Source organism: Lethenteron reissneri, chromosome 27 (genome assembly GCF_015708825.2).
Source record: "Lethenteron reissneri isolate LAM-NWPU_2019-01 chromosome 27, ASM1570882v1, whole genome shotgun sequence".
NCBI classification, from domain to species: domain Eukaryota; kingdom Metazoa; phylum Chordata; class Hyperoartia; order Petromyzontiformes; family Petromyzontidae; genus Lethenteron; species Lethenteron reissneri.
Genome location: NC_083805.1, coordinates 4,447,161 through 4,462,281, shown reverse-complemented (window position 1 = coordinate 4,462,281; position 15,121 = coordinate 4,447,161). Strand labels below are relative to the sequence as shown.

General features: G+C 45.9%; 1 protein-coding gene across 1 annotated transcript; it reads right to left on the bottom strand.

The window, feature by feature from the left end:
* Positions 1–1,061: 1,061 nt before the first annotated feature.
* YWHAE (tyrosine 3-monooxygenase/tryptophan 5-monooxygenase activation protein epsilon) lies at positions 1,062–12,469 on the bottom strand. The gene is made up of 6 exons (XM_061561200.1): positions 12,276–12,469; positions 7,209–7,408; positions 6,676–6,782; positions 5,850–6,056; positions 4,880–5,016; positions 1,062–2,484 (listed from the first exon to the last, which is right to left on the bottom strand). Exons 1-6 carry the CDS (start codon positions 12,337–12,339, stop codon positions 2,429–2,431), a joined length of 771 nt encoding a protein of 256 aa, XP_061417184.1. The 5' UTR covers positions 12,340–12,469; the 3' UTR covers positions 1,062–2,428.
* Positions 12,470–15,121: the final 2,652 nt, after the last annotated feature.

The window sequence follows — 15,121 nt, the reverse complement described above, 5'->3', positions numbered from 1 at the left end:
TAGCCACTTGGAAGTGATTATCGCATTCCGAGACATCTGCTTCGGAGAGACAGCTACAGAAACACGTTTTCTTCGACCAAATTTGTCCGTTTCAAACCCCTATCACGTTTGTCTGGTTTTACTTTCCTATGCTTTGGTCAGTCGTCTTCGATGTTAGCTTGTCCTTACCATATGTAGCAGGGTTCAGGAATGACGATAGCAGTTACGTAATGTGTGGCTTCTGCGGCACTGCCATTCAGAGCTGTTGTCAGCAAGCCAACCGGGCGTCAGACGCAGGCAGTTAAGAAAGCTAATAACGTTAATTCTAAAAAGAACACACGTTTGAAAGGTTGCTAATTAAAAATGTGGTTGAGTTTTCTACAGCCGCAGAGAAACTACGCTTGCCTGGCGATTACACTAACTCTATCAACTGTAAGAATGTGCCGCTTTTTTACAGTTATAAAATAAGGCAAGTTGCAATATTGGTCAGCTACCGCCACCTGGTGGAAGAATACGGACATAAAAAATACGGGGAAATGGGAATAATAAACACGTCAAGTAATCTAAAATTCCATTCAAATACATCTTCTGGCTCAGCTGTCGAAGCTCACCGCTGTTAATCTGGGTTCAAATCCAGTTTTTGGCCACTTAATATTAAACCCAAGTTCTCAAGTGCAGAAGGGTTGATGTATCTCAGCCTCATCGCTAACAACTTAACAAAAAGACATTGTTTTAATTTGCAGTTTGGAGAAATTCCATCTGAAAATTGAAAATACATTGTCAGTTTGACTATCATGATACAAAATCACAGCAGTGTACTGCATGGTATGTAAATGATTTTTAAAAAAAGTTTAAAGGACTTATGGAGAGGTCATGTGAAATACTGTATATATTTGACTGCACATGGTCTAAACTTGTCTGCAATATTTGCAAATGGATTATCAATCTTACGCATGATAGAATAACTTGCAGTAAGACAAACAAATGTGTTAAATAAAATGTTTCAATTAGTTGCTGGAAATGCCAACACTTTACCTTTACAATCAGACACCAGTAACACCACAGTAATAGTAAATCCACAATTATTTCAGTCATCCAAAGGTTTAATATGACATTCAGGTTACACAAGAGCATTAAATGAACACAAACAGATTACAATAATAACCAGAACGAAAGCTCATTCGCCAGTGAACTTACATGCTACGACAGCAACACAAACACAAAGACCACAGGATTAATATTTAATATCAGCAAGTTCACAGAATCTTCGTAAAAATGTGATTAAACAGCTAGCGCCTAAAACATCACACCCAAGATTCAAGTACAAGTTATTTCCACTGCGCAGACATATACGGATCGCTGGCGACAGCACTGCACAGCCTAAAGCTTAGCAACTGTACCCACGTACTTGTGTCACGGGACGGGTTAAAAATGTTGCACACACTGCGTATTTGTGCAGGCATAGCGACATGTTCAATCATGCTGGAGCCGTTGCAACCCAAACCACTGAATTTACCCAATTTTGGAATTAAACCTTACTTTTGAACCAATTTGTTCCCCCACCCCCCCCCCCCCCCCCCCCAATTGTTTTAAGCCGGTATATATCTGCCCCCTTGCTCCGTTGTCTCAGCCAGCCAAAAGTTGTAAAACATCTTGCGTCTGATGCGGTCAGGTGCCACAAAGATCAATTACGCCTGGTTTTCCACGAAACCCTGCAGCACTAAGAGCCCTAACAAGCTACGATAGCGACTAAATGCAAAAAAGAGAGAAAAAAAACTGAGCAAAAGAGAATCAGAGAAAGCTTTGCGTGAGCAATTCCAGTTAGCCAAAACATCTCTTCACACTACACTCTTCAAAATTTGGCAAACAACAGTAAGCAAACAGTGTGGGGTTTGGGTATTCCCTCAACTGCTTACCGACTCGCATCTAAGTGATCAGCCATTGACAATTCATGTTACTTTGCCGATGTGCTTTAGCGATCAGAACCTACTAAAAATCCTACTGCTTTTTCGCAACATTACGGTTCGTGCGGCCATCGAGCGGTGGTATGGCACGAAAACCGCCGAGATGCTCGGGCTCGCTACGCCGCCACCCTTCGGCAAACTAAAAAGTGCACGCCGTTTTTTAAAACTGCGGCAACCGCCAGTCGCTAGCGCACAGCTTCGAGCAATATGCGCAATTGAGGGGGTGAACGTTTTGGGTTGAGGGTTTTAGGGGTGAGGGTCGGGGGGGGGGCTTAGAAAGTGAGAAATGAATGCAATGAGCCCTTCATGAACAGAGAAGAGCCAGGGATTTCCTTCCACTTTGTTTTGTGTTTTGATTCACAGCGTGCCCACCATTGAACCCCCACCTCCCTCGCGGGTGGAGGCGGCTGTGAGTGGGAGGCAGCACGGTGTCTGCTGGCTCGAGAGAGAGCGAGAGCTGTGTGGGCTGTGGGTAAATCTGGGGCTCAGTTGGCTTCATTTTCCACATCTTGCAAGGTCTCCTCCTTCGAATCCTCCTCCGCTGTGGGAGAAAGTGCAGGGAAGGGCACACAAGGACCAGCCACAAGTTCGCATCAGTCACGTGTATTACTCGTGCCTGAACACGTCACAACACCCTTGAATGGTAAAACCCAGAGTCGGCGACTCGCGATGCTGTAATACGCAAGTACGCATGTCATTAATTGCTTATTTCATATAGCATCATGCATGCTAATTGCATTTCACAAACGCTGAGGAACCAGACAAGCTGGAAAGGCAGTCGGGTGGTGAGCCTGCACCAACTATGTCCAAGCTATGCTGTCCTTTAAATGTTTTTAGGCAAATAATGAGTGTTTATACATGTCGGAGGAAACTGGAGCACCTGGAGAAAACCCCCACGTGAGAGGTAACATGCTATCCCATACATATTAATTGGTGGCAGTGTGTTTACAGCTGTTAACAAAAACACATTTATAAACACTGAATTCAAAGCAATATTATGATAGATGACATGTTGGGTAATGGCCCTTCTTCAGAGAACATCATAACTGTCCCATACAGCAAGGGACAGATAATATTAGTCTGCACTTTCCTGTACTGCCTTCTCCTGGCAAACCAGGATGCCCACGGGAAAAGAGTTTCTCATCATTTGTGACCAATCAGCCCTAGCTTCCACAATGCTGGAATACAGGAATGTGCCACCAACGCCTGGCCTGATGGCCAAGTAACGTCAAATGACTAAACTCCGAAAAAAACGCGAGCAACAGGGTGCACGTGCGGCGATGCGTAAATCGTGGAGGCCACAAGGTGTTCTGGCGACAGTCGGGTGGAGGAGCATTACATTTGTAGCGAAGGTGGCGACGGTGGAGATTAGATGCAGGCTGACCTAGATCCAGTGGTTTGAAAATTTTACACCAAAAAGGCTCCGTTAAAAGATAAGATCCAGTTTAGGAATCTGGGAAGCATTGAGGGCAAATTGTGAGTCTGAGCCTCTCTAAGCTTGCAGTGGCTGGAAATTTTCAATTAGGGAAGAGGAATTAGAGAGCACACAGTACACAACTGGTGTGTTGGATCACTCAACTTGTCGACAAAAAAAGTGCCTCACTTTGCAATGTTGAGGGAGCATGTTTTACTGAAATAGGCTCATTTTGCCAATGCATGCCATTGTAGAGACTACCTGTTAAATCATGATCAGCGGCATACACTTCAATTAAAATTAATGGATGGAATCCTTAGAAAAAGTAATGTTTTTTAAAAGGAACCAAATTGGCAGTGTAAGTTTGCTCATTATTTCTATTACAGCAATCTAAGCAAAGGATGCAATCTGTTCTAAGACATATTTATTGTGATCTCATAACAAAACACTGGCACCACCATTAACTGTTGACTATAATCAACTCTATGCAGCACTAGCTGTTCCTGGGTATGCATACTTGAACATCTGAGCATGCAGGTACAGTGAAACCCGCTTAGAATCCTCATTCTCCGAAGGTCACGCTGCACCAAACGCAGGTCTGGTGGTTGGAGACCAAAGCATCAAATTGAGTGCGTGCATGTGAAGAATGTACGCACATAAGCGCAAAAACAAAGAGGAATCTGCTTCTCGTGTACGTGTGAATGTAACAAAAATAAAAGCAAAAAAATATATTTTACGTCCAGTTTATTTCATCTAATTGATGGCGTTTGTGAAGGCGGTGTGCGGCACCTCCACTGCTGCCGATCAACAACCTCTTTTTGGGCAGTGGTTTACGACGGAAGAGAATGGCAGGCACATGCGAGGGGCGTTAGCCTCTTGTATGCCGAAATGTACACCGTCCTGAGCCGTCTAACGGCAAACGCACATCAGTGTCACAATTCAGAGCGCCAACCAGTGTGCACGCATCGATATCCATTCGTCTTCAGCAACTTGATGGTGCGCGAGTGCAATGGAGCGCGCTCCACATTGTGCGAAACATTCATGGAAACGTCCCCCCTCTCGCCTTAGGTTATTTGTTGCAATTTTAAACATTAGAAAAACACGACAACAAAACAGCACATTACATAGCCGCACGTGAGCGATTAACCACCCGCATTCATACAACGTGTGGCGATCATTTTATATGGCTCTTCACAAATCTGACTTTGTTACATTAATATAGTCTTACACCGTGTGGCTATTTGCTACTTCTACTAAAGTACATTAAATAATTCTCCCTCGTTTAAAGCAGTTTGTGCTCTATTTTTGTCCAGTAACCTTTTTGTGCGTGGTGTAACGTGTCATTTCCTGTAGAAGTTAACGTCTTGACGTTTTCGAATACCTATACCTCAGTACCCAGCGAGTCGGACGTGCGACATTGCACTACAAAATCAAAGCGGACACTTCAGAGGTAGTGACGTGGCCGTCGACGCGGAGTAACTGGAAAGGACAGACGGAGACCGACATTGGGCTTGCCACTTACCATCGCCCTGCATGTCGGACGTCCACAGTGTCAGGTTGTCCCTCAGCAGCTGCATGATGAGCGTCGAGTCCTTGTAGCTCTCCTCGCTCAACGTGTCCAACTCAGCGATGGCATCGTCAAACGCCGCCTTGGCCAGTCTGCACACGAGCGCAGGGCCACGCCACGTCTTAACAAACGAGCTCAGCACGCAGGCGCACATGCAATCTGACCCCTTGACCTGACCTTCATGGGGCCTCAGCTTCTATTGTCACACAAAATCGTTACGGTGAACTTTTGTACACGTATAGGTCTTTTTTTTTTCTCTAGCTGGACAAAGAATGTTTTATTATAATGCGGAGTATTTCTAAGCTCAGTCTCACCAGGCTATACATGAGCTCGACCAATTTAAAAATAGACCCAACAATGTAAAAAAAAGAACAGGTGACAGTTGGTGCCTACATCAATGTGTAAAAGTAGGACATTTCATACCACGAGGCACCAATGATAGTAGAGTTATAGAGCTAGATTATACTGATGATCCCCAATAATGGTACATTTCCTTTACTTAAAATAAAACATCTTTAATCTTATTGTCAATCCAATGCAAAATGAAGGTCTCCCCACACTGTGTTGGTCATAGTGATTGTTTAACCAAACTTTACCCTACTGGTCAGTGCAGATTGATCACATCGGGTGCCCAGGATCGGTACAGATATCACTTGCCAACAATGTCCACCAAGGCCAACAATCAAACTCGGGACCAGGTTCATAGTGCGGCGTGGTAACCACTGTGCCCGCCACTGCCCCCCCTCTTTTATTCCGCCTAGCTGTACAATGTAAATGGTTTGAAATATCCACGGGACAACATTTTTATCTGCCGGCTTCGACTGTTGCACTCACACATGCGCTTGCTCCGCTCCAGTGAGCCTTGCCTAAAAGCATCAACGGGAAATAACGCCGCACAACTTAGGTGGGCGCGTGGCCAGGTAACCTGCAGGCGCGGTCGGGCGAGTTGAGGATCTCGTAGTAGAAGACCGAGAAGTTGAGCGCGAGGCCAAGGCGGATGGGATGCGTGGGCGGCAGCTCGGTGGTGGCGATGTCACTCGCCGCCTTGTACGCCACCAGGCTGTTTTCCGCCGCCTCCTTCCGGTCGTTGGCCGTGGTGAACTCTGCCAGATACCGGTGATAGTCGCCCTTCCTACATAAACAGCAAGGTGTAAAAAAAATTAAACAAGAAAATTAAGGGATCGCTTGGACAGAGGCACAACCCCAGATAAACCAAAAAAAATACTGTAGTCTTCATCAACATTGCCCTTATAATTAATTACAAAATATAACACGCTGACAATTTAAACAATGGTGTTTCTTTGGAACAAAGCGATGGCAAAGACATCGACTGCTGTGTCGTTGTAGATGGCTCTTTACACTGTCACGCACCCATGAAGGCTGGAAACGGTCTGCTCTCCTTTATCCACCAATGGAAAACTGTTAATACGTCTGATAAAGCTTGGCAACTCGCCTACGATACCCCAGTTTTTCTCAGCGCACCAACAGTCTCATCCAGTTAACCTCTCCCTACTCTCAATCTCTGTTTAAAAGATGGACCATTGCTCGAAGTGGGTCAACCTATTGTACACTTCTGTTGTAAGGCAATGTTCATGAGGAGGGGTAGGAACAAAATGATGTACACATTTAGCTAAATTAAGCAATTTCTCCATAGCTGTGTGGCACTTCGTAGATGAAATGAACTTCTACAAAGGAATTTAACACTTTACAGTCCTTCACTGCGCTCGAGGTAAAAACTGGGCGAGGCTCACATTTTGTAGTAGAAGACTTTGGACTCGCCAGTGGAGGCGGTGGGGATAAGGTGCTTATCTAGAACGTCCAGGATGTCCCCGCAAATTGACTTCAACTCTTTCTCCACCTGCGTGGGCACAAAAGACCTGTAATTTAGACATTTGTGTAGTGCTGCACCGATGCGAAAAAGAGACCAAAATCGCACAAGCCACATGTCGTCATGATCCTCGGGATGGCAAATGGCAAAAATGACCTTGAAAGTGCATTAAATTTCTAAAGCTGCAAGCGGCCAAAAAAAGAGACAGGTTTACAGAAAAATATCGTGCTAACATTCAAAATGTTTACTTAATTGCCATACATTTACATTTTTATCTCATCACGTATAATTATCTTTGCACATGTACACGACCTTTTTATTGTTTTTTCAAATAGCTTCAAGCGGCATCTATTTTTACTATGACTGTCGAACAAAATTTGACTGCCACCAATGAGCGTGGTCCCACATCCTGGCCGAAGCCAACACCCCCAATCCACTACGCATGGTTCAGCTCACCATCTGCCGGTACTCGCGGATGAGCTTGAGCTTCTCCTCGCCACCCTTGCTCTCCTCCTTCTGCTCGATGGACGAGATGATGCGCCAGGACGCACGCCGCGCCCCGATCACGTTCTTGTAGGCCACCGACAGCAGGTTCCGCTCCTCCACCGACAACTCCACGTCCAGCGCCGCAACCTTCTTCATGCTCTCCACCATCTCTGTGGGAACCGACACCAGGCCAGTTGACTACACCGCCATACGTCGTTTCTCAAGGGACGTTTGCGCTGTCAGCGCTCGTTTGCAGCGAGACGTCTCCTTACGTGTGCCGGACTAAAAGCGCCTCCAAGCTCTTGAAAGGCAGACGGGGAAAATGGCCACGAGTGAACGCACGGCAACATCTACAAATGCCTCCATTTTCTGCAGTGGCCTACACGAGTCCACAATTCTGTACGCGACACATTGCATTTTACACATCACATAGGTAGCATTGCAAATGGAGTCCCCTTTGGGAATTCCCACAACCCAACCCCCGCCTCCAATCGGCACGACGCCCCTGCAGCTACCTTATTTTTCTTTCTGACAAAAAGCAATCTTCCTTCCATGTAAACATGCAGTGTACACAAGATGCCATTTGATACTGCAGTACACAGGAAACAGTGGGTATATATTTCCTTTTGCTTGGGATTTTAACTCGCTCCGATATGACTGAGATTTTTTTTTGGGAGCCTGAACCAAATGAATTGTTTATCATGTGGCTTTAGCAATGCTGTCTCTCTTCCTCTCAATTGCTCAGACACTTTAATGTACCTAATATTCTCAAAGAATAATATGTCACGTATCTGCCAATCACACATTCGTATTGTGTGGGTCAAGTACACTCATAAAATCTAACATTGACAAATAAGTGTCACAGCTTGGCAGCAATGCATAGCCAGAGTAAACACTATTAAAGAATGCCATATTTGAATTCATCAGCATATATTTACCAAAAGTGAGCAATGAAAATGTTTAAATTGACCCGCTCTTCAAAACTGCATCAATAGCACAAATTGTAACCTATTTATTACCTTGCTTTTATCAAGTGATTACACACCAACAATATTAGATACCTGACAAATAACAATGGTTAAAGTATTATTCTCCACACCACAATGACTGAGGCACATGGTGCTGGCTTGGTCACTTGGTTGTGCCACACACTCGTACCAACCAGCATGGCGCACGCGTGCATGCCCCCCCCCCACCGCCGCGTTGAGCATGGTCGTCGACGCGTCCTTGCACATCTTGGGAGGCACGACCAATTACTCTAATGAGTTTCCCCCCTTGACCCTGGGGGCCCAGTCACTCTGCTTCCTAGAACTTGTCAAGCAATTGCATTCAAAATACTAAATTTAAGGAAATGGCACGGGAGATGCACAGCAAAACAGAGGCACCGGCCTTGGAAGGTGGGGGGGGGGGACGCGATAAGGCAAGGAGGTAAAATGCAATGGAAGAAAGGTTTTTGAGCAGATATATTGAACAGATTGGTAGGAATCACGTTTTGAAAGTAGACATGTAGATGGCCAGGGCAGTCGAAAAAAGATTAAGCAGACTTAGAAGGTTGCAGATGCAAGTTCAAGATAAGTATATGGCAGGTCTGCGAGGTGGCATGGAGATGGCAGTACATAAATGGATTCTAATATATATCTCTATATTGCGCTTTGAGTTGTTACTCTTTCTGATACAAAGATTTTTCTCCAGGTACTCCATGATGTTTGATGTTTGATCAATTCTATTGATCAAACGTCCCAATTCAGAATTCTCCTAAATAAAATGGTCCCGAGACTCGGCGAGACTGTCCTGGCAAATAAAGAGAGCACGTCATGAAGCACCGCAAATCAGAACCTAAGGAGGCGAGGTGGGCGCGAGGCTGGCAGGGAGGGCATCAGGGTAGTGAGGGGCAACAACGCTTCGGCATCACGGTTGCCATGCACACCAGCAGTGTGCACAGTGGATGCGGTAAAGCAAAAACCAGAGAAGGCTTGAGAGCCAGAACCATGCAGCCAATTGATGCCCATTCCTACGGTGCCCAGCTAAATCGCCGCAGGGTCATTGATTACAAACACAGTAATATATTTTTTAAATGAACTGCAATACAGTGTTGCTCACACGGTGACATGCACACAAATGACAATTCATCGGCAGTAAATACAGGCACAACACATTCTGCAAGCTAATTTCTACTCTTGCTGGGAATAATATTGCATGCACACGTGTCTTATTAAGTAATGAAACACTATGTACTGTACAGTATTATACAGATACTTGTGGTATAATTACACAGAGTATACGCATGCATGCTCTGTGTAATACGTGATTACAGAAAGCGTGACTTCACATTCCATTACAGCTATTGTATTATTGAGGACTCCTATTTTATATTCAAAAAGGCTGTGTCTCCAGGCAATGCTCACCTCTACTAGCACGATATTACACACTACAGTGCACGGTAATGAAGAGGCAGCAGTGGTGCGTGCTATGAACCCCGGAAAATTAGTTTGATTCCCGACCACCGCTGACATCAGTGGCGAGTGATATCAGAAACGGTCATGGGCCCAATCATCACCAATCTGCCCTGGTCAAATAACCCACATGACCAACTCGGCGTGGGGGAGGCCTTCACCCAGCAGTGGTGAATTGACGAAGGACTATCAACTATTACATTAGTATTGTGCCACGCTACTCTAAGTAAAGCTGTTATGAGCACACGAGTACAATGCACTGCTTAAGATAACACGCGGCGTTACACAGTCCTAAGCACAACCGTTGTATCCAGGTGTCTGCCATTTCTGCTGATGCCATCACACCTCGCCATCCCCCTCTCCTCCTTCCTTCTTCCAGGTCAAGCAGCTGTCAAAAAAGTCCGGCAATTTCCCTCTCCAAGATCCGTTATGGCCCGAGTATGAGCCATTGTTAAAGTATCAGACAATGCATGACAGAGTAAAAACGCAGCATGGCAAGCGGTGCTTTAGTATATGCACATGTATGACCCTTTTGTCAATACGATTCTGGATTAAGACCTCCCCAAATCGGAAAAATAGAATCTTCGGATAAAAGGATTTTTTTTCTTCCAATAACACCTGTTAAGGTATTGTTGGGTCACCCCTTTAAGCACTATCATCCATGTTCAAACTTGCTTAGCTTCTGAGATCTGTCTATATCAGGCGAATTCTGGGTTATTTCTCATAGGCAGAGATTTAGTTCTTTGCAAACATGATTGTTCTTCTTACTTTGTGAATTCATGACGTGGACAAATGGGAACGGCACCTCATGTAACAACCGTTGACCTATTGTTTCAGGTGGTCCGGTTGGGTTGGAGGGAGGGTTGTAGCCGATTGCGTAAGATCAGTGTAAAAAATACCTAGTTTCACGCGAGTATCAAGTGTAAAATAAGGACAATTCGAAATGGGACATTCTTCTCTTTTTGGGACTAGGCCCTAAAGAAGACTGTCTCTGGTGTAGGCCAATCAGTTTCAAATACAATGCATTTTTGTTTGCATGTTCACAAGTTTCGTGCGTGGTTAATGCACTAATTGATTCCTTGCAAAAGGTTTCTATTTGGTGTTTGAACGTCTTAACACATCCTGTTTTATTGCCAGAAAGGGTAAAACCCATTATTATTTGTTCATACAAGAACAATTCTCTTACGCCGTTTAATTGAACCGGCTTCTGGAAATGAATCTTGGGCGGTCTTTGCACCCTACTTTTCTTTGCATTCCAGGTATTGCACAAAAAAGAGACCTCTGTCTCAAAGGGCTCACACATGGCTCCAATTAATGTCACTATACAGTATCTATTGTGTGTGTAAAATGATATGCCTGTGGCCAAATCACACGGAAATCGCCCGGATCTGTTGACCACCGTGTATAATCGGTGCTATTGGCTGCGGTGTGGCTCCCTGCTGGCCATCAGCAGCTGGAAAGTGCAGCACAATCCATCGTTGTGCTGTGCTTCTATGCTCCCAATGCCTTCACCAGCGTGGTCAAATAACCCCCCCCCCCCACCTCTCTCTCTCTCCAAAAGAGTGACAAAAGTACGTTCAATGTTAAGTGTAATTATAATGGAAGTTAAATTAAGGTACTGTATTGTATGGCCGTCTTTTGTGGGTGGCATTCTGCACGTTTCTCATATCAGCACGCACGGGGAAGGGCATGCGGCTACCGACACAGGCGAGGGAAACGGGGGGTGGGGAACCCCCCTCAATATGTAATATAAGATTAAGTGACAACCATTTCATTAAAACAATAACGGCATTGGCGATATGTTAGTTTTAATAAGAGTCGCCTCCACCGGACACACAAACACCGTCCCCAACTTCCAGATCGCACGCATCTCCATCAACGCCTGTCAACGCACAATCCACGGAATCCCACACCCCCCCAACCCCCCCCCCTATTGGGGACACGTACGACGACTTATTCAGTGTAAAAAATATATATTTAGTGCGGTTTTTTTACGGACACCATTGACCGATCGTTATTTATTTCATTTCATCTTCAACGCTTCCCTAAAGGGGCCCCCCCACCACACACCACCACCACTCCACCACCACCACACCACTCCACCACCACCACCCCACTCCACCACACCACACCACTCCACCACACCACTCCACCACACCACCGCCACCACAACCGCCACCACCACTCCCCTCCATGCGGTTAGAAAGACTCGAGCAGCAATGAGGCGGTGATGCGGCCAAAGTGCTCCACGATCCCTGCCACCCCAACGCCTTTTCTAATGAACGCGAGGCCCACGAAAGCCACGCGAACCCATCAAAAACATGTCATCACCAACATCCCGACACGCGTTTAACGAAACGATAATCAACGCAGATGGGGTGGGGGGCCGTCTCTGGACGGCACAAAGAGGTAGCCATGTACGTGCGACCTATTTGCGTCCCGTGGAAGGAGACGCGATTTGTCTCGCAGCCGGGGGGGCGACTCTCTCGCTCGCTCGGCGAGTCGCCCCCCCGGCCGCGAAAGAGACGGCGCTTCGCCCTCTCATTTTCACTCGAATTTGTAATCACTTAAAACAACCACGTACCGTCGTAGCGCTCGGCCTGTTCGGCCAATTTGGCCTTGTACACTTGATCCTCCTTGTCCTCCATGACGGATGGCGCGTTCTGACGGTGGATTCCAATCGGATTCTCCGTCGCTTTAATTTGTTTATTTTCTCCGCTTCGCTCTCGCCCGACGATCAAGATGGCCGAAAGTAGCGCCGGAGCCGCGGTGGTGGCTGGGGGGTGGGGGCCGGCTGCGGGGGGGGGGGGGAACTTCCACCCAAGCCCCACCCCTCAACCCCCGCGCCCCGCCCCCCGAGTTTCAAATCCCTACATCGCATCGACACGGCCGAGCGCGACCCCCTTCCCATTGGATTGGCTGGCGAGAGCCCTCATCCAATCACGGCCAATGGTGGTGGGGGGGGGGGGGTCGGTCACGTGACGCGCGCCGGGCAATGGCGTTCGTCGAAGACGTCCGATCCGCTCTGCGAAATCCAACGGCGGCGGTCGCGCGCGCGCCGGGAGCGGGGAGGCGGTTGCTAGGCGACGCGTTTGCGTCATCGGTGGGGCGAGGGGGGCGGCGGGGGGCGGGGGCACGTTCCGGTGACGTCAGCGCGGCAAGCCATGGGCGGGGCGCGCGCGCGCGGGTTGGTGGGTGGGTGGGGGCAGAGAAGGAGCGGTTGGTGGGCGGGGGGTCGAGTTGCCATGGATACGGGCGAACCCACTGACGTCATGCGCAATTCTGCACTGAGGCAATTCGCTGATGCGATTCGCCTTTAAACATTTCCCCGTGCGGCTGATTGATGTCCCGTCACTCACCAAAATTAAAAATATATATTTATATTTCGATTTAAAGCTTTCGTGACTGCAGGGATTCATCTTCTTGGTTCTTTCGGTAAAGTCACGTAGGCAAAGAAAATTGTAATTAATTAAATAACTAAATAACACTAATTTGACATTATTTCTATTATTTTTACCGAAAAACCTAATAGTATATATTTATACACGAGCTAGTAGTGCACGCGTCCTTGCTCACTCTGTGATCTGATCCGCATGCCACGCGTTGCCCTGCGGCAGTTTGGCCCAGGAACGAGTGTCTCGCCGTGAAAATTGTCCATGGTGATATAAAAATGAGGATGCTTAAAAAATACATATCCCGCTTCCAATTAGCAGCAATGTGTGCGAGATGATTACACTCTTGGGGATTAAACGAGAAGTTCTATTCTCATGCATTGCCGATCTATTTTGAATCCTAAGTAGATTGTAAACTTCCTGCATCCTAAATCAGAATCACATTACTGTAGTGTACGGCAGATCTCCAAAAATGCACCCTCCAATAATCCACAAAGTCATGTAATTCACGAATAACTCGCCGTTTTCGGCTTTTGTAATCTTGGGGGTGGGACCGTTGATCCTGAAATCCATAAAAATATCGAATATCTGGATTGCTTCCAGTATTTATCCGGGAATCCGCGTCACACCGCGTCGGTACCAGACACTTTTCGCAGATTATGGGACCAACCACCACGGTGTGCCGCAGAATTGTCTTGCTGTGGTTGTCCCACCTGATGAAGTTCGCTTGTGTTGCGATCGAAACGTCGTGATTTGTTTTCTTTTTATGACTTTACCGAATAAACCAAGGAGTATGGATTCCTGCAGTCACGAAAGCTTCAAATCAAGATTGGTGTGCCGCAGATTATGGGATCTGCGATATGGCCCCCAAATATCAACGTGGATAATTGGAGTCGTGCTGTATTACACAAATTAGGTACATCTGCATTTTTATCCTGGTTGTAAATAGCATACTTTTTTGTAAGCACGTTTTGTCATCTGCCCTATCAATTTTCCTAAATATTAATCAAATAAACATTGCTCATTCGAACAAAAATGTATAATTGGAAACCAGGAGAAAAGTACAAACTCAGCCTATATCGTAATAGGCGACAACCCCGTACGTACCACGGTTGCTACAAAAAAGAAACACTTTGGAACATTGAGAAATCTGCTTCAACTCAAAACAAAGAAAGCATCCACGAATTCAATTGCGGGACAAAGTGCAATGTTGTGCAATTTCTTTTGCAAGCACTGTTTAGGATTACATGGAAATTGGCCACCAAAAAGGACACTAAAAATCAACAGCCAGCAGCAATATCATTGAAAAAAAAACACTAGAAAGCACCGGTAAGTATTCCCAACTAAATCAGATGCAGTCATTGAAGATTATATTTCACCGCAGAGATTTACGTGCAATTATTATTGTCGTTACATTTCAAGCCAATATTGGTACAAAATGTGCCGTGCTCGTCGCAATCATATGCATTATACGATTACGTTTCTGGAACGATATCTGCTTTCAATAAACCGTTCACCCCTCGTTGGCTCGTGCCTCATTAATGGGTCCGTGTACAGCTGCCCCATGCCACCCAATTCAACAGTCCAGTGGTCCCACATGTGGCCACAGCTTACTCGACCTTAGTTGAACCCATAGGAATGGCAATAATTCACTCAAATTTGGTTCAAGTTTCAAGTTCATTTATTAGGTATAGCCCTGTGAGCCATTCGGCTCTTGAATCGGGTGCAACCGCAACAAACAATAAAACAAAAACATGAACAAAAAACATCTTAAAGTGAATATGTGACTAAGTGCAAACAGAAAATCCAAGAAAAGACAGCAAAATATTGCAGAAAAAAATCACCGTACACCAACGCTGTGTGCAAAAATCCCAGTGGGATGCAAGTCAAACAACCAACAACAACCACAAGACAACTTAGATTAAGGCCATCAGTCTAACTCTGTACTACAACAAACAAACATGGCCAAACCAATACACTTTTCGAAATCACCAAAAAAAAGCCATGAAAGCAATGAAACAGTGATCATAGGAACTGT